The following is a 20,084-nucleotide window of genomic DNA, read 5'->3' on the forward strand; positions in this document are numbered from 1 at the left end:
GTTGGATAAGGCAACCGGTGGATCGGGCATTTACATGTGAATTATTATGATGAAACAAATGGAAAGAACTATCATCCAATTTTTTATAGGCTATTTTAGAGGCTGTTTGATATAACAAAAGAAAGAACCGAGACCCATATCATGCTGCAGCAAAAAGAATGAATAACACACGTAAAGCATTAAAACCCACAGTAAAACGCTTTAAAATGTAAACTCATAAATATCATCTTTTCATCCCCTTTCTCTTTTTACTCAATTATCTCAATTAACATTAGCAATTTTAAAACTTTTTATTTTGTTAAAATTTTTTAATTGCAATATAAAACTAATTGTAATAAAATAATAATACTTTATGTAAGTAGATTGTATCAATTAACATAATTTTCTAAGATATTTTTAATTAAAAAAATATATATTTGTAAGAAATATATTTCTCTCCGTGTTTCCTCAAATTTTTAAAATAATATTTAATAGCAAAACGCAAATTTAAATAATAAGTTGGACTTATAATAAGTTTGAACTTTCTTGGAAGCATTTTAAAAAAATGATAACTGACAAAGTACTTTAGCAAATGTTTCAACAGATAGTCTAATTTGCCATAATTCCGCGTCTTATCGATTTTTCTAACGTATCTATGGCCCTCAGAGTGACGATAAATTAATGCGAGCTGCAATTCCAAACGGTATCGTTAATCCTCCTTATGACGAAGTCGGAGAATGCATTCATTTGGGAATGTCAGAAAAATTGCGAAGTTTCTTAATGTGGAAGCTCGACGCGGTGACCTGCGGATGATGTTACAATTTGCTCAAGGCTATGCCGTTTATTTCACCGACCGATAACCATATTTTATACGTATGCGACGCGGTATAGTTAATGGCGGAATCATTAATCAAGCGATTATGACGTATAGAATGAACCAATCTGACAGAGTAATTTATTCTCTCTACTGAATTTTCTTACTTATACACAGGCAAAATTTAAATAGCTAGCTAATGAACCTCCGTCTTCCTGAATATGTTCTAAATGCTTGTTCTTTCCGGTAAATTCATTACGTTAACTGAGATTTATGCCTCTATCTCATTTACACTTATTTCGACTACAATTTTGTTACGGCCAGCTAGCTACGTTATTCCGATTCTCATTCGACCCTTAACTCTCTTCATTACGTGCATGTAAGCATAAGATATGAAGCTCACGATCTACACCTACATCTTTTTTCGTTATTTTTTCATCATAACGTGAAGTAATAATGACCAGACGATCATTTTTTATCCTACCAACTACGTATCCGTTGCCCAATATTCTTCATAGACATTTATCTTGCACTTTCTTGATCGCTCATTACTCCTGCTGCGTAGCTCGACCAGAGAAACGTTGCACGCACGCACCCTGTCTAGAGATTTATTCCTCACGCGAATCTTCCTCAATCTTTTTAGCCTTGGCAAAATAATTTCCGGCGAAGTTGTAATAATACCAACTGTCTAGCTAATTCGCCTACTGGTACATGACAGTATATAAAATTTATGATACTGAATTACTTGCCGATAATACATGTGTAAGATTTATTATGTTACGTTGTTAATCAGTTTATTTTTTGTAACGCAACATCTTTTTGTCATGCAATGTACTAAAAACGTATTTCAATACCAGTGTCGAATTATTTTATTTTGAATGAAGCTATAGCAAATTTTTGAAAATATTTTAAAATGATGTAGAGCAAATTATTATTCAGGCTCACAAATATATACTTTTTGATTGCTCTTGTGTAGTATTACGATATCTTTCGAATAAATATTTCAAGAGAAAGCAATCATCATAATATATCATTGCTAATGTTGAATTGATGGCCCCGACAGCTAGGCAATTTTATTTGTAGTTAATAATCAATGATATACTAATTTAATACTAATTTCATATTTGATATATTTTTCAATGCTATTTTCAATACTATTATATAAGAATATTAGTTAATACGCAAGTAGCTTGTTAGAATAAGTAATAAAATTTCAAAGTAGATATTTTGAGACAAATTCTGAAACAGAAATTGTCTGAGACAGTTTTGAGTGTTATTTCAACGTGTAAAAAAACAAGTTACTTAATTTGTGCTATTTTTAAATTCTGTGTATCTATTGATAGTTATTTTCAAAAATCGAAATTAAAAACAGGTCGGCACATTACTAACCACTTTGGAAATGTGTAATGTCATCGTGCAAATAGTACAGAAATAAACCTATTGTGCTCAGAATAGCTACGTGTAATCTTGTGATAACAAGAAAAATATGTTTATAATTTCTTTCAGAAGCATTACAATGCGCTTTTACACGAGAATCTAGAATTATCGATTTTAAAGAAAAAGATAGATGTTGCTTCTTTCATATTTATCATTTTCAAACACATATGTACATTATATTGTGATTTTCTTACTGTTGCTGACAATAATAATTCAATATCTTGATAATTTGAATTTGATTGACGGATTTGCGCAACAACTCTAAACAACAAAGTAATAAAAGATTATCGCGGTATTTTTTCTACCTTTATTAAACCAATGCTGGACGGGACCGAGTTTTTTTTTTACGATCTTTAAAAAAACTCTCACCGGTCGCGCAATAAAATGGCAGGAAAGCTGCATCCGCCGCGGATGAATATAACGCTATTGATAGTAGACCACACTCAATCGATTCCGCCATCCATCCACGCGATGCGAAACTAAACAACTGTGAAGTAATTTCGCCGAGCCGAATCGTTTGACGTGATAAAGTTCAATTAACTCCGCGCGATGGCCGCATGCACGTGGTTTTACGACAGCGTAGCCGCTTCAAATCGGATCGTATTCGGAGACAAGAGCGGCACGGAGATTCGCCACGTGAGAGAGAAAGAGAGAGGCAGAGGGGAAAAACAGTAAGCGGGATGAAAGGTCGGAAATGGGGTAAGCTTCCTTCCGGAGCCAGCTGCTTTCGTACAAGCAGCGACTGCTTTGCACGTGTGCAAGCGCGTGTGCAGAAACTGTGTATATAGATATGCGTCGAGAAAACGTTACCCCACTTTCCTTGACTACTTCCGCGCTTCATCTTCACCCTTCGATTCTCACGGTTCTCCGCTTCTAGATTACAAGCTGCAGTTGCCGTTGCTGCTGTTGCAGCGACTACTGCATCGTAATGCACGTGAGAGAGCCCAGCAATACCGAATGAAATTGAGGAGCGCATCCTATCACATGCACTCGCGGGAAATGGTAACCGGGCAGGAGAAGCGGGAATGGGGAAAAAGAAGGCGCATTGATAGAGCGAGTTTCTTCAAATATTTCTCATCGATAATATCATTCCGTCGTAATAAGTACGGTTGCATCAAGTGCGGACAATCTTATTGAGCACGTTCAACGATGCACGAGTCCATTAGCGGGGGATTCGCTAGTGTCCGCTTCGTTTGACTCGAGTATCAGAAATCTCTCTCGATGTAATCCGAAGCTCTCAGTAGGTACCAAAAAAGTTACCGAGACCTAAAAACGGATCGGGAGACCTGAAAACCTATTTCGTGCGAGCGCGTCAAGTATATTTTTGTTTGATATTATTAATAAATTGTCTTTTTTCGACAGATATTTTTCGCGCGTGTTCTCTTTTTTTGCATTAAAAAATCAACGTTATGTATTTGGAGAATTAGAGAATTTCTTATTTCCAGAGTTGGAAAGCGACGCGTTACCGTTACAATTACTTCTTTTTATTAGGATGAATATATAGAACGGATTTATAGAATGGATATCGACGTTACAATTTCTTATTCGTAACGTTAATGGTACCGCAGTTACTTTTATTGTTATTATGTACGATTTTTAGCATCGCATAAATCGAGACCTGAAAGTTGACTCCGTTCTTTTAATAATTATTTTATATAATATATAAATTGAATATATTTATATAATGCAAATGTGTTTTGACCTTCAATTAAATCAACATATTTTGTTTATCAATAAGCCCAACGTTTTATCAAACGCATTAGAAATGATCTGATTAAAGATCGAAGCATTTACCACATATTATATTTAGTTTATAATATAAAGTAATCATTTTTAAATCCAATTTGGTTATGTTTATAAAATACAACAAAGTATCAGAAACCACCATAATTTTTATGTTATCTTATGACTATATAAATCTTTATCTGAAATTGATATGACAAAGTTTATTTAAATTTTGTCACTGATACATCGTGAAGTTAAGATTACGTGTTTAATACATAATGATAATACATAAAAATTTAGTACATATTAAATATTGAATTTTATCTTTTTTCCACAAGACAAAATTTAACTTCTATTTACTATAGAAATTCATATAGAGTGTCCTATTAACGTCAAAAAAAAAAACCAAAAATAATGATTCATAAATTTTTGAGTAATAGTAGAGATAACAAGTTATTTTTATAAATTAACTGCCAATCCTTTTCATTTCTTTGCGATACGTAAATATATTATTATTCTTAATGTATCATCCACATCGAAATTTGTAAAGCAATAAGAAGTTGTTTTTAAAGGAGAAAAGGCCTACAAATACAGACAGACTAAAACAAGATGACGGCAGCATGACAAATTCTGAAAAATCGATGACGATTTCTAAAGAAAGAAAACAAATACAACATAAAAATGTCCAACCAATACTATAAATTGGTGAAAAAATACAAGAATTAAAAAGGCGTTTATGATATTTAAAATATAAAAGAATTGTTTAATATTTATTTATTTGTTGTTGTTGTATTATTATATATCGTTAATATCTATAAGAAAGATAAAGATTGTATAGAACACTATGTGAGAGAATATCAGAAAACAAAAGATTGGTTTATAGAAGTAGGAAAGAAAGAATTATAAATAGTATATGGGAGGATTTAGACAGGATTCTAAAGAAAAGATATTAAGGAAAAACTATGGAAAAAGAGAAAGAGAGAAAAAAAGAAGATTAAAAAAAAGGAAAGAGAAAGGGTAAAAGAGAGGGAGGAAAGTATTTAGAAAGGTACAATAACTAAAAAGTAAAGTGTTTAAGTAGAAATAAGATAAAAAAGAGTGTATGATAATAAGAAAGAATAGATATTTTGTAAGTGCAATATGAAGAGATAACGATGGAATAGGGCTGTTAATTTGAATAACAAGATAGAGGTAAAGAAATTGGAAAAAGAATGGATAAATGTATGTATAAAGATAAATGTGTTAGTGTAAAAATGTATATATATTAAATAGACGTATGTACAACAGTTTTAAAAGGATGGATAGATAATTATGATAGAAATTATTATAAACCAAATCCTCTTCCTGGATTAGTATACTCCAAAGAGAATAAATTTCGTCGTTTAATATGTCTTATATTACATTATTTAATTGCAATGCACTGTAATTTACTTTTTTTAATATATATTGAAAATTTTAGGAATGTGTAGACGTTATTACACAAGATGTAATTGCGTGAAGAAAGACATTTTCCTTTCAACAGACGAAACAAAACCTATATTATATCACAGCTATATCGTGCAATACTTGAAACAGTTACTTCAGATGACCGATCGTATAAAAGTACGATCTTCCTCGAGCAGCTATACACGAGATTTGAACTTTACAAGTGCCATCATCTGTTGGCGAGAGCCAAGAAGAAAGTGCCGCCGTCTTTTTCGATTTCGTGCACGAGTATTGCGGAGATAAGTGAGACTTTCAAAATGCATTCTACAGAATATTAGCCATATACGTTTCCTCCTCATAATCTATGACAGTAATCTGCGACATTTTTCCAAAGATATCACGACAAGTAATGGAATTACTTTGTTGGTACTTTTTAATCTAGTTCTACGAAATGCATAGCAAATGTTTCACATTGTGTACGTATTAAAATTTATTTGCCATTGAATCATTTAAGAGATCTATCATTATACTGTTAAAAGATCTACAGAATGGGTTTAATGTATTCGGAAATTCGCTCGTCCTTTTTTTGTTGCCAGTACCTACTGCAAATAAAAAGAGCGTAAATTTCGTATCGTTAACATCCGATCTGATGCATGTTATGCTAATGAGTATTACGCATATTTCAGTATGCTCGATTAGGTGCGTATTAAGGGCGCATCGACTTTATTGCACTTTATCGCATAAAAAGGTACTCTCGTAGCTAGTATCCTCAGCACCGCGCGATAGTGCGGCACATCAACGATGCACCTGAATCGAAGGGTAATTCAAATTTGCATCTCAGACCGGTAAACGGAAGGAAACGCGTTTCCGATCTCGCCCACTTATAATCCACTCGAAATATAATGGTTTCCTCGATCGATGGCGTAACAGACAACGCGAATGTAACGCAAAGGGCATCTCAAGATCTCGCTAGGCGAATTCCACGTATTTGGCTCGAACGATTAGTGCTGTAGCGATATTAATATCGGTAGTCCTCCTCCATCGCGCAACACAGGAACATCAAACCGAGGGAGTGCGGAATGGTTGAGCGGTGCGGTGCGCTTGAGAAACGAGGTAAGATAGCAGGTAAGAGAGAGGTTTAATCGTAACCCTGTGGAATTCCGTATTGGTCAATCTCGCTTTCCACTCCCGCAGGATTAACTCATCATCGGACAATCACGCATCAAACTATTTTGCATACAAGACTCCGTAGCTCGCGCGCAGGCAAGTTTAATGCAAATTCGCTTAATCGGTTTTGTATCAAGAATTTGTCGCAAGAAAAGCGACAATGACTGTACGAGTGCAGCGAAAGTGCAGGCGCGCCGTGTGAGTAACTAGCGGAAATGGTGAGGGTTCGCGGTTGTACGCCAGATTGTGTGCCAGAGAAAACAGAGCTGGCAAAAGGCGAAGGAGAATGGCCGCGGCGAAATAGAAGCGGCGACCTTTGGCCACTGACGCATCGTTATACTCTCGAGAGGAAATCTCAGCCGGTCCGCAGCGCCGCCGTAGCCTCTCCCTCGGGATTCAGGAATTATCGTCGACAAGATCGTAACTCCTATAACATCGGCTTCTTCCTGGGATATCCGGCCGACTGCCGCTCCGTTCAATGCAACCGCCGGTATCGCGAATAATTAATACTGCGGTTTGTTTGCACGAACAATCACAGAGGCGAACATTGAACGCGGCTTCTCTCTCGTGCTTACGCGTCAGCGTCGGCTTTCTTGCTCAGACTATTGACCGCGAGAGAGACGTTAGATACGCCAGCATTCTCCGAATGTTAAGCACCTTGATCCAAAGTCCGTCACATTAGAGCCGACGTCAGATATGTGAGGGAAATCGCGCGTCGTGTCAGTAAGGACCACGGAGTAATCAAGGATCGTCAAGGGATTGTGGAATATTCCGCGTTACCGTGCCTCTCACATGGATGCGCAATTTGCCGAATGCTACAGCGAGGAAGTACACACAATACGTTTGCAACAGGCCGTAATGATTTCGAGAGTTTGCTCCCTCGAGAGAATATTAGTCGTAAGCGTCGCATTACTCGGCGCGAAACAACCCGTATAGGGTCGCGCTAAGTTTGACATCTTACCGCAATGAAAAACGGAAACTGGAAACATTAAGGTGCGCCCGGATTATTTGTTACGCGGCTCGACAAAGAGAACAAAAAAAAAATGCTGACCGAAATACCTACTCGCGGGCCGAGGTTTAGCTCCAGATTTGGATCGATAATCTTGATGTATTTTACAAATTTTGTTTATCAAAGTTTAAAATTTCAATCGTATTATACAATATTTTTATTCATTCTACGTGATTCGTGCATTTACGTTATTACACGAAATTGTAACTAATTCGAATATACGTATAGGTAAGAAATAAGCATAATGGAAAATTATGCTTATTTCCGACATCCAATTTCGAAGGAAATAAAATTCTGCGTGGAAAATGAGATTTGTTCGCAGCGTAGAAATAGATGACGTTGTATACCCATTTGGCAGCCTCGGTTGGCTCTTGCGAGATCAAACTCGTAATCTGATGGGGCAGTTGCAAACACTCACAATATAACATATGGACGTTTTGCCAATAGACACAAACATGGCGTTTGTGGTAAAAGTTATGCAACGAAATAATTACATAAACTTTGCGGATACTGTTTATCGTGGCACAATATTTTAATGTTTTTTTTTTAATTAATTAACATTAATGGAGCATATAACTTTCAATTATATTTTAATGTTATTACAGAAAACGAAAATGTTCAAAATGTCTGTTCAGGATTCAACGAGTTCGTAATTTTCATATTTTAGATATAACGTTTTGTTCAAATGCCATTTCGTATATATTATAGATATACAATTATTATGTTATGTATGTAGAATCCCGTTAATATATACAGAATAACGGAATAAAAACGTAATGTTGACATAATAGAGAAATCATGATTATTTAAAGGAAGAAAAATTTCCGAGTGCTAATCTCCCACGAAACCCAACGAGTTTCGAGGACCAAGCTTCAATTAGGTTTAGGACCGTAAAAATACTTTGCTAGGGTGCCTCCTTTCCTTACACTGTTCCCACTTCCACAGGAAGCAATTTCGGCCCTTTAATGAAATTTTAAAATTTGCTGGAAAGTCAGGATAATACATAAATCGTTTTATTCCTGAAGCACGCTTATTTCCGCACTTCATAAGGCGCGGCAGAAATGAAAATGTTATAGCTGCAAGTACGTTGGACGAGCTCTATTCTACGATAAGATTTTGGCAAAAATGTATATCTTTTTGCAGGAAAAATAATAATTAAATTTATCTCGTTAATTTTTTAGTACATTGATTAATAAAGCAACTAGGGCTCTTATCTTTAATTTTTAAAAATTATAAAATATATACGTAAAGAGTACATAGATAAATGCAGAATTACTTCTTTAATAAATGTTATTAGCTAAAAAATTAATTAATTAAATAATTAATTAATTTATGTATGTATAATTTATGTAACATTATATTAAAAAAATTAAATCGGATATTATATATTAAAATTGATTTTACAACATTTTTAAACTTGATTGAATTTCTGATAGACAATATTTATTTAATTTTTTACTTAAAGTATTAATTAACTGAAAACTTTAAATTTATTTCTAAATCTTTATGTAAATTAATAGTGTTTAAACAAAGAATAAAAAAATTAGAGTACTGAATAATCCACTGTATAGTAAGTTATAGCAAAATTTAATATAATGCATCACTGAGGAGCTGTATATAATTAAATCTAGAACATCAAGTTCAAATAAAAATTTTTTAAAATAATTATTTAGAATTTAGGTAACATATTTATATTTACATAACACGTTTGTATCAAGATTAAACTTTTACTTTATATTTTATATGTTTATGCAAAATAGCACAACCTAATAGAGGTTTTAATACAATTTTTAATAAAAATACTTATACCTCCTTATTGTTCTCTAAAAATATTTCATTACGTTAATAATCAAACATCTTTTATATTTTAACAATTAGTTTAACCATTTAATTTATTTATCGATTTTTTATCCAGATAAAAAACATTTAACAACATAAGATAAAAATATTGCAAAGAATAATACTTTCTGGGAGCTCTGGTTAAGGATAAATGTATTAACAAATATAATGTAATGCCAAATTACTAAATAATTCAATCATTTATATCTTTTCTGTTTACCTTAATAAATTTCAAAAATAAAACTTTTTTTAATTTTTAATTTCTAAATTAATTAATTAAATTATTAATTTATTTATTTATTAGCTGATAACGAAAACGTAGTGCATAAGTTATGATTGTTAAAACGCGACAATAGCTAAGAGGTGTAAGACATAACGTATAAGTGGCATGTTTGTTGCTAATTAGCAGAATTGGTGCCATCTTCCAAGTACTATATAACGCACGGCGGGAGTCATAACACCTTGCGAGTCGTAATAAGACGTAATAAGACGCTTTATTATTTCAAAGGAGCCGAGAATATATCTGAGGTGTATTCCTTCTCAGGAGGCACTATACATAAAATCTACCATTACTCATGCTACAACTTGAAATATAAATAAACTACTCGATGTCAGCGCGGCGGTGTCGTTGCACTAACGTACACTCTCTTTGCGTCGTTACTGCTTGAAGATATATTTTCGTTTTCCTCTTTCTTCGTTCTCTGTCGAAACGATAATGCCGGCGAGTCCGCGTTTCGCTTAATCGCATGTCCCATCAGAGAAAATTAATAACTTATTATTAGCGATGCGAAAGGTTTGCGATACCGCCGGCGCAAAGAGCCAATCACGCGATATCGGTTATAGCCGCGCCGTATGCGACTGCCATGTGCTAAAACGAGTTACGTTAAAAAGCGTTAATTCCGCGGCGACCGTCGTCGGCATCGATTATCGAAAGCGCGCCCCTTTGTGTCCCGCACGAAGTAAAGTGTGTGGCACGCGCTTTTTATTATTTTCACCAAACGCTTTTCGCGAGTATCGCGGCACGGCGGCCAACGTGACTCGCCGTTTTCATTTCCGCAAAGGTGCCGTTGACCAACCGCGTAAGGATAATGCATCGATTCCGTTCGAACGTGCGCAAACGGACGTCTGTATAGGTACACATCCACATACATACACACACACACACACACATACATGCGCACACACGTATTCCCGCGATGCCATAAAACAATTTCGCGCATTTTTATCGTGAAAAACATTTCCACGGTCGCGAGGTCGGTGGTATCTATAAAACTATAACTCCTCCATACGCGGTTCGAGCGTGATCTGGTGAAAGAGCAGAGGAGAATCGAAAAGGGGAGCATTTCCGCGAGAAACGCTCGCCGTGAGAAGGATGAGAAGTAAGTGGAAAACGAGGGACGAACAGGGAAACGATCGGCCGAAAGACGGCGGGCGAAAGAGGGAGGGAGCAGCTTAACAAACTGCTGAACTCACACCCCGCGGGATTTTATTTCTACTTAAATGGAGTTGCCCAGATACGCACTGTGATCCTCGCGCTCCAATCCCTCGCTTTGAATTTATTTGTCCTGTTCGTTAACTTCCCCGTCCCTGTAGAACTTTGCCGACGTAGTTCAGTAATGACGTCGCCTCGCCGCTCAAAGCATCTTAGTACCAATTTTCTAAATCGCAAATTACGGCGTATCTATGTGTTGGCATGAGAGTTACCGTCCCGATTTCGTAATTTAGAGATAAAGATCTGTATTTGCATAGTGAACTTACTGCAAACTCTCGCTATCCAATTTTCATCTTGTATTTACGAATCCGACCAAATAAGGAGATGAAAATCGTTCATATTAAACTTACGTTATAATCGCGAATTACATAAGTATATTAGAAAATTTATAAATTATTTTTTTTTTAATAAAATTAATAAAGTAAAAAAAAATTAAGATACGTTCGTGATAGAATTATTATAAGACCAATTATAATGAAAATTTCATCGATTTTATTGGACTATGAATAAAAAAAAGGATTGTTTCAATCAATTGGAAATATTGCTTCATAGTCTCGTAGCGAGTGTCTAATGAAATTTGCACAGACTAGTGTCGGTTATCAAAACCAGTCCCGATAACACGGGGAAACATCAGCACGCGCAACGCGGCGTGCAATTGCAACGGCAGCACGGCACAATGTATGGCTGCAACCGCGCGTGGAAATAGGATGGCCGGGGCTATGATGTCGCATCTCACCTTGTATGGTCCGAGATCCTCGACGATGCAGGTGAAAATAGCTTCGCGACCCACCGAGACTGTGAGGTTGTTCAACGGTTTGCCAAACCTGGGTAAATCTGTAACACGTGAACGTCCTCGACTTAAGTATCACGCTATCGCGCGAACGCTCTACGTATAAACGAGGCGGTATACATACTCTTACTTACTTACTAGTACTTATACTTATAGCCCACCTACGTGAGCGCGGAAGTTTGCAAAGTACTCGAGAAACTCGGCAGTGAATAGCGCGAGTTAGCGTAAGCGGGTCAAGCGAGGACTAAGCCTGGCACTTTATAATTCTACGATGTTCTTGTGTGCTCCCGATTTCGAAAGAGAAAAGTCGTCCGAAATCATCGCGCACCGTCACATCGTTGCGCCATGAGAAAATTTCGAGCGCGACTGGACGTTTACCAAGTAACGCTTATTGGAAGTCAGCCGGGGAAAGACTCAATCTCGTTTCAAACAGCATTTCTGTGTTATACTTTCCAAGATTCGAAGTGTAAGCAAGCGAAGGAATTCATCTCCTTGTATATTCTGACGGGAAGTGATTGTGATAATAATATCTAATAATAACTCATAATTGGGTTACGTTAACACAGCGTAAGCGCAGCACAACGATTTTTACTTACTTCCTTACATCAACCCGCAAAATACTTTGCGGTGAAAATTTATTACGATAATGAAGTAAGCGTTATTGTAAAAGTGACAAGATTGTTTGTACTATATATAACAAAATTCCTTTCATTAAGCTCAGCTTTATATATGGCCCGCTCATCAAGCTTAGAAACTTCTAAGAGGCCATTAATAAGCAAGCCAATTACTACTTCAAAGAAAATTTTCGAGACGAGATAGTATACTTACGAAACTACGCGTGATGATACGAAATAAGTTAGCAACAGTTTACAGCGTGGTACGTGCATCATCACGCCGCTATAGTCCGGAATTTAATGTATACTCAAGTATTTCTCTCACCTAACAAAATCGATGTTGTCCCATGCGACATTTGCATATTCATTTTCCAGCCAAATACTTGATTCTATCAGATTTTCGGAAATAGTTTCGAAAATAGTTTCAGAAATCCGCAGAGTCGTGGTAAACGAATTACTAATAGTTCACAGCACATCCAATCGTTTTAATTCTTTCGTGATCCTATCTTCTCTTCTTTTTATTTACACAGACACTTTTATATTTCTAAAGAGCAGCTTTCAAGTTAATCTGATAACTTACTCTTTTTTTCTTTAACGTTTGTTACGTTATATTAGCGCTGTATAAATACCACATTTCTAAATTTAAAACTCTTTTTTTTTTTGCTCTGTTCTATTTAATAAGTTCAGAAATATTTAATAAGTTCAGAAATATACCATATTAAAATAATTGTACCGTTACTGAAATCTGAAATACTCGAATATTTGAATTAGCAGACTTATTGAAGTGCTTAACATTAATAGAAATACAATATTGTTCGCTTTCCAAATATATATTCTTTTTTTTTAAGTTTCTGCAAATACTGCTTTGCTAATTATTCCAATGTTAAGAATACATACCATTTTTCAACAATAAAAAAAGCTACAGTAATTATACCAGAGTTTAATCATACGAGCATGAATTGAACTTCATTAAGCTTGATATAAGTTTTATTATTTTTTATCGAACAGAGAGAGATAAATAAGATCTGCCAATTATTGCTACCTGCTCGATTCATAATCCTCCACAAGCGTTTGTTTACAAGATCAGGTACATTGCGCACGTCTGTCAGTACAACAAGTGCTCTCATGCATCGTCAGTCACTCCTGCTCATTTAGGAGTATAACCATGTAGTAAAAGGGCTTCGCAATCTCGTTTAATAGACAAAATGTAGTTGCTACAGTTGTAAATAAATTTAATAATTTCACGAATAAATCACATTGATATATAAGTCTTAATCACTTAATGATTGATATAAGGAAATTATGTAACAATTTTTTTTATATTGCATGTCAACTTATTATTAACTAAGATATTATTAACTAATTATTTGCTTTAATTTACTTTTGTCAATAAAACAACAATATGACAAATTTAATTTAATTATAATATAATAATTATATAATAATAAATAAATAATATTTTGTTGTCATTATGTTTGTGCAATTATAGATATGTGTATTTTATGTATATAATTACTAATGAAATTGATGTAAAATTTGTCATACAATCTTTACTTCAAACTTCTTCCTTTTTCAAAATAAAAGATTTATGATTTAAAGATATATTTTGCACGCAAAAAGGTTATTATATTAATAATCGCTATACTTTTTTATAAACTTCACTGTAAAAAAATTATTATATCAGAATTTTAAAACTCACAAATGTCGATTTCAATTACGAAAATTCTACATTTAAAAGAATTGAGGATGACAGCATATTTAATACACGTCGACGTACTATTTTCAAATTTCTTATTTATTTATTTATGTTAAGAAAAGTGGATAAAACATGTTCGTTACATTAAGATATATCTATTTTCTAACTGGTAATCTACATAAGGTTCTTTCCATGTGATATGACCTATTTTTCAATAGTCAATAATAAATCCGATTAAAATATTCTTAAACTTATTTTTAGAAAAGAGATAAACTTTTAATTCATAATTTTCTGTTTAAAAATTGTTATTTATTGTAAAATTGTGACTTAAATTGATAAAAAATTATAGGGATATATATAATAACCAGATATAATTCTCCAATATTTTATTAAAGTTATTTGAAAAATCCACAGATTGAATTATGTAAGCAAAACATTGAATAATTTATATATTAAAAAATAATAATTTTTTTACTTTTCAAATATTTCAAATATTTATTTTAGTCTTATTATAGATATAAATTAAACCAGTAAAGCAATGTAGTTACGTATCTACGTGTGTTTAAAATCGATAGTAAATTTTTCAAACGTAATCACGACGTCGTAACACGAAGTTCTAGTTTCTTAACTGTTCACCTGATTTTAATCTAATCTTCATGAATAAATAATGTATCTATAATTCGATTTAAATTTGAATTAACTTTTTAGTTGTGCTTTAATACGTTTAACTAAATTATTTCAATAAATGAATTGTCAGAGTGTAGTAAAATCACATGTATAAATAATTGCAGAAATTCAATAAATTTAAAATTAGTTTCTGTGTAAGAAAAGTTAAAAACCAATAAAATTTTTGTTTTTGACTTTTTTACATCTTATTATTTATATATTAATTTTATATATGTCACAGTCTATAAATTAATTGTATATTTATTAGTATTATCTAGTTTTTAACAATTACTATAAGCAGTAAATAAAAATTTTACTAAAGTAATGTTTAATTAAAAGTAATTAAAAAATGGAGCTTTATTTATCTGTTATACTGCCTATATCATTTAGATTACTTTAAACGTCATTAGTGTTTAACTTATAAGTAACCTTTTTAAATTCAAGTATAAGCAATATGAATAATACAAATAATATTTTCAAGAATATCAAACAATTTAAAATTAAAATACATAAAGATAAAATAAATTACATGTAAATGTGTCTTAAGAATGATTAAATTTTATATAGAGAATATATAGATAATATCACTGTTGAACAAATTTGAAAATAGAATCAATATTCATATTTTTATTTATGAATCTTAATCTCTTAAAAACAAAAATGTTTTAAGTAATTTAATTTTGACAAAAAATATATTTTACTTATTATTTAGATTAACATTAAAATAAAAGTTAAAATTGATAAAAATGAAGTGTATTTGTAATTTATATTATAATAACTGATTTTTTGTAAAAATTTTTATTCAATTTTTGAATAATTATATTATACTGTTATATTCCGATCTATGCAATCTTTATTATTATTTTAAAATATTTTGTTATTAAGCAACTTTAAGGTTGAAGCTGAGAATAATACTTCATATTCGCGTTGTTATTCATTGAATAATTTAGATAATTTAAAAAAAAAAGTCACTTTTTTATTTAAGCTAAAGATGATAAATAATATACATTTTAATAATTTAGTTAAAGATAAAATAAAGCCATTTCTTTATCTGAATAATCATCTAAATAATTTTATATAGATAATAGCAAACTCTGATATACGGCATATATTATAAAGAGCTATTTTATGCAAAATTGAGTAAATTACGTTTATTTTTCACAAAATGAAATATCAGAAAACTTATAATACATTTAATATTATTTATATAAAATTACGACACTGTGCTTTTAGTGAAAGTGTTTAAATGAATGTCATATTTCATAAAGTAATCTTTCAAGTGCACCGCAAACCGTTAAAGATTAAATTGAAGTTATAAATCATGTGTTAATATAGCCCGATTCACGAAGAACTAAAATGAAAAATAATGAGCACGCTCCCTCCGCTAAACAGCAATCTAATCTGATTTCTGATAAACTGAGTAAATGGGAAATAAAGATCGGCACGCAAAGATGTTGCGGATCGATTATATCTCAGTTCTATCGAACTGGAGCTAATTATTCAGGTCGGAAACAGATATAAAGTATAACGCAAGTTGATGAGACTGCTTAAGAGACGCAATATACAGCGCAATACAGTTTTAATTGAATTTAAATCTCTCGTTCACAACGGTTACGTTCGACTCTATACATATGCAGAAACGATGTTACTGACAACATACAACGTACTTTCTTTCTCAATTTGCTGTCCTGGGAAGTCTTATGTAAAAGTTATTTTCTTAAATATGAAAGAAATATGTAAAAGCGTAATATTTTTCAAAATACATATGTTTTAAAGATAAAAAATTACAATTCTTAATAAATTATTATATCTATATCTAAAATAAAAATCCAAATAAGGTAAGAATACAGAATGCTATTTAAGGGTATGTCAATATGATATTCAAATTTTATATGAAATATGTAAAATACATGGAAAAAGATACGGTTTTGCTGAAGTGTCTAAAAGTTTAACTAGACCCGAAAATATTTTTATATTGGATCAGAAATACACACAATTCATCAAAATAATAAATAAATATAGGACGCTCAAGCGTTTTTTTTTTGGATTACAGGTCACACATCTAAAATCAGTAGCGACTATTTGTTAATAATTCATGTATACTGATTTAACGTATTCCACTTAAGTCGCGCGAGCACTCGAAAACTATATTTGAGAGCATGTGAATTTCTGGTTTGCCCTCGTACGCAGACCAGGCAAAGTCCGACGTATCCGGATGTGTAATCTTCAGTCCGACCCGGGATCTATGTAAATCCAGATGGGGAGATCTCCTAACGCGCGAAGAGGGTGAGAGAGATAAACAGAGGAAACGGACAGAGGCGAACAGGCACAGGGAGGAAACGATAGTGGATAAAACGAGTTTCGAATCCCCGCACGTTCGCGTATTACCATTGATAGAGGCATCAGGGTCCCTCCTGAAAATAAACGTAACGGTCCTATCCGAGATCGAAGGATCAATATCCATCGGATAACCCGTGAAACGGTTACACTCGAAGCGCGCAACCAAACTGTTTCCGGAATTATACTCATGAACAATGCAGGCGTCGGCGGTCCCTAATCGAAGAAGTAAGCAAGCATGCAGGCAAGCAAGCGTGTATACTCGACGGCTTCACCCAAACCGAGTGACAGCTTCCGGTATCTCTTATTTCGGGCACAATATCCGACCGCGGAGCTCATCAATCCTTCGTGTCGGCGTGGCCAGAGTTGCACACGTATGAGACAAACTTGCACGTACCAGGTAACTGGAAATTTCGCGATACTATCTATCATTCTTTCATCCTACCGTAAAAAGAATACCAGATTCCGTGTATTGCGAGAATGTAATATGGACTTTCCCCTCTGTGCCGCGCGCGACCGAGATTAAGGCTGTCCTTTTATTTCCATTCTCTGCGTACACTGAAATATACGTATACTGAATTATGAATCAATCAATTTTGATCAATTGGTATATGTATATGTAATTGTGTTAGTGTAATTTATAGGCCATTAGTGAACACTACTCGTTAGTAACCGGACAGTAAATGCTGGTAGCCGTATGATTTTATATCACTTCATTTCTGCAGTACAAGAAACAAGAGAATGGATAGGCAATAAAAATTCAAAAAGAATGTTCCAACTTTGCGCAAATTTGGTACGCAAGCTAATTTCAAATACAGCGGAAAAATTTCAAAACTTGTACAATTCTTTGTGCGACATCCTACTACTTCGAAATTAAGGCGAGATCATTCTGTACCAGCAATTCCATCTGTTTGATATCACAAACTGAACTATTTTAGATTTTCATAGAAGTTAGCATGCTTATTTTACTAGACAAACTAAACTAGTAAAATAATAAGTTTTATATAAATCAATTTTTATAATAAAGAGAAAATGTTGTTGTGTTTGTAATCATTAAATTATTAATAACATTTTACGTTGGCACATAAAAGAAAAACGGTTTTGCTGAAGCATATAAAAATTAGAACACATGTAGATCTGAAAGTAATTTTAGTTGAATCAAAATAATTATGTAAGGCTCTTAAGCGTAACAATAATTCTGCACGAAGAGTTGACATTCTATAATAACTAGCTTGATTGTCCTACATAACTATTTTGACGTTTCAACATACAATTTTTTTCACATTTGTATCTAAATAAATTGTTAGTTACTTTAGCAAAACCATTTTTTTCGTATTTCATTACTTTCAAAAATTCAGAGTTATTTCTGTATTAAAACTCATTTTAAACTAGCACTTTATAATTCACGAACAAAAATTTTGCATAACATTTTATTTTATTTATTCTGGTGCGATATTTTGATTATTGGTGTGTATAATAGTAATAATCTATAATAAGACTGATGATAAAATATTAGATTTAGATTCGAATATAATTTAAATCTATTAATCTATTAATAATTTCATATCATGTTTGCAAAAGAATCAAATTATATATTCATATATATCAACTAATTTTATTGTATAAAATGAAGTTATAATAATATAGATCTGTTTAAAAAAGCAAATTTAATAGAAGGAATTAAGGTAATAATTATGGGAGAAATTTCCTTCTCTTTCTCTTTCTCTCCCCTTCTACCTCCCTCTCTCATAATTGTATTCAGAGTATGCTTAATAATTACGTCAAATGATACACATTTCTTAAATTAGATAAGAATACGTATTTAAATTTTTATGAAACTATAATAAAATGCCAGATTGTGTAAAATATTTTATATGCCACTTTATTTCATTGCAAAAACCATTTCCTAAATACAGACATTATTTCGGTTTTACATTTTATAAAGCAATTAAGTATGATGAAAACATTTTATCATTAAATTACAACGCCGCGTCTGTAACAGTATTCATATGGGCGCGATGGAAATTCCTATTTTATCGTGATAAAAGTGTTCATATTTCATTGGAGTAAATTTGACCACCCAGCAGTACGAAGCAACAACTACGGTTGTGCCCATTGTGTACACATCGCTAATAGTAATACCATTAACATTTGCACGTAAAGTACATTTCGTCGTACTCGTGCAATTATATGTTACAGATCTTGGCTTGCCGTTATGTACAGAACTATGTATGCGTGTGCATGTGCCGTATTTAATTCATGCCTGTATGTATATACATTTGATGCCAAATGTTAATGCGATAGATTGAAACATGACTATTAAAAACTTTTTTCATCTTAATTGCTGCAGATTAAAAACGTTAAATCTTACAAAGGTAATATGTATAATTTAAAAGCTAAAATAGTTTTGTCAATGTTTTCATGTATATTTTTCTCTCTTCTCTTTTCAATATTTTTCTCTTAAAAAATGGATGTAAAAAAATAGACAATGTTTAATTAGTCTCTTTTGATTTTGCATGAAGAAGTTATTGTACGCACGCTACACCAAATAAAATATGCAATTTTAATTAAAATATACAGACGGAAAATAAAAATATTTAAACTAGATAATCCTTGATTTCAAACATTTTTAATGAGTTCAATTATCTCTCTGCAAATAGCCAACACATTTTGAATAAAGAAATATCTTCTATCATCAAAATTCTCTTTTGAAAAAGATAGTTTCAAATATAACATTAAAGATATATATTTAAAAAAATTTAAGACAAATTATTATATACATTTAACATTTAGAAAATTTAATACAATTGAAAAATATTATATACAAAATCTCTTTTTACAAATTTATACTGATGCAATTCATGCTCCAAGTATCAATTAAAGTTGTTTAAATCTATGTATTAATTACATCAGGTGTAACTTTTAAATCAAGTGTAACTTTTCAGCTTGGTAAAAGGCAATTGCCGGAGTTTAACGTCGTGGAAAATAATCGATAAGTAACGGTGAATATCGGATACGTCTCATGAATAACGAAAGTGGAATTAACAAAGTATTTTCTTGAATGTTAAATGATACTACAATATTTATTTACTAT

At 32.6% G+C, this 20,084-nt stretch overlaps 1 protein-coding gene across 1 annotated transcript in view; it reads right to left on the reverse strand.

The window, feature by feature from the left end:
- LOC105193926 (protein amalgam) overlaps nt 1–20,084 on the reverse strand; it is an 86,079-nt gene that overhangs the window by 38,250 nt on the left and 27,745 nt on the right. The window contains exon 2 of the mRNA XM_026130644.2: nt 11,624–11,721. Coding sequence (XP_025986429.1) covers nt 11,624–11,721 — 98 coding nt within the window. The remainder of the gene's footprint in view (nt 1–11,623; nt 11,722–20,084) is intronic.

Source organism: Solenopsis invicta, chromosome 6 (genome assembly GCF_016802725.1).
Source record: "Solenopsis invicta isolate M01_SB chromosome 6, UNIL_Sinv_3.0, whole genome shotgun sequence".
Taxonomy (NCBI): domain Eukaryota; kingdom Metazoa; phylum Arthropoda; class Insecta; order Hymenoptera; family Formicidae; genus Solenopsis; species Solenopsis invicta.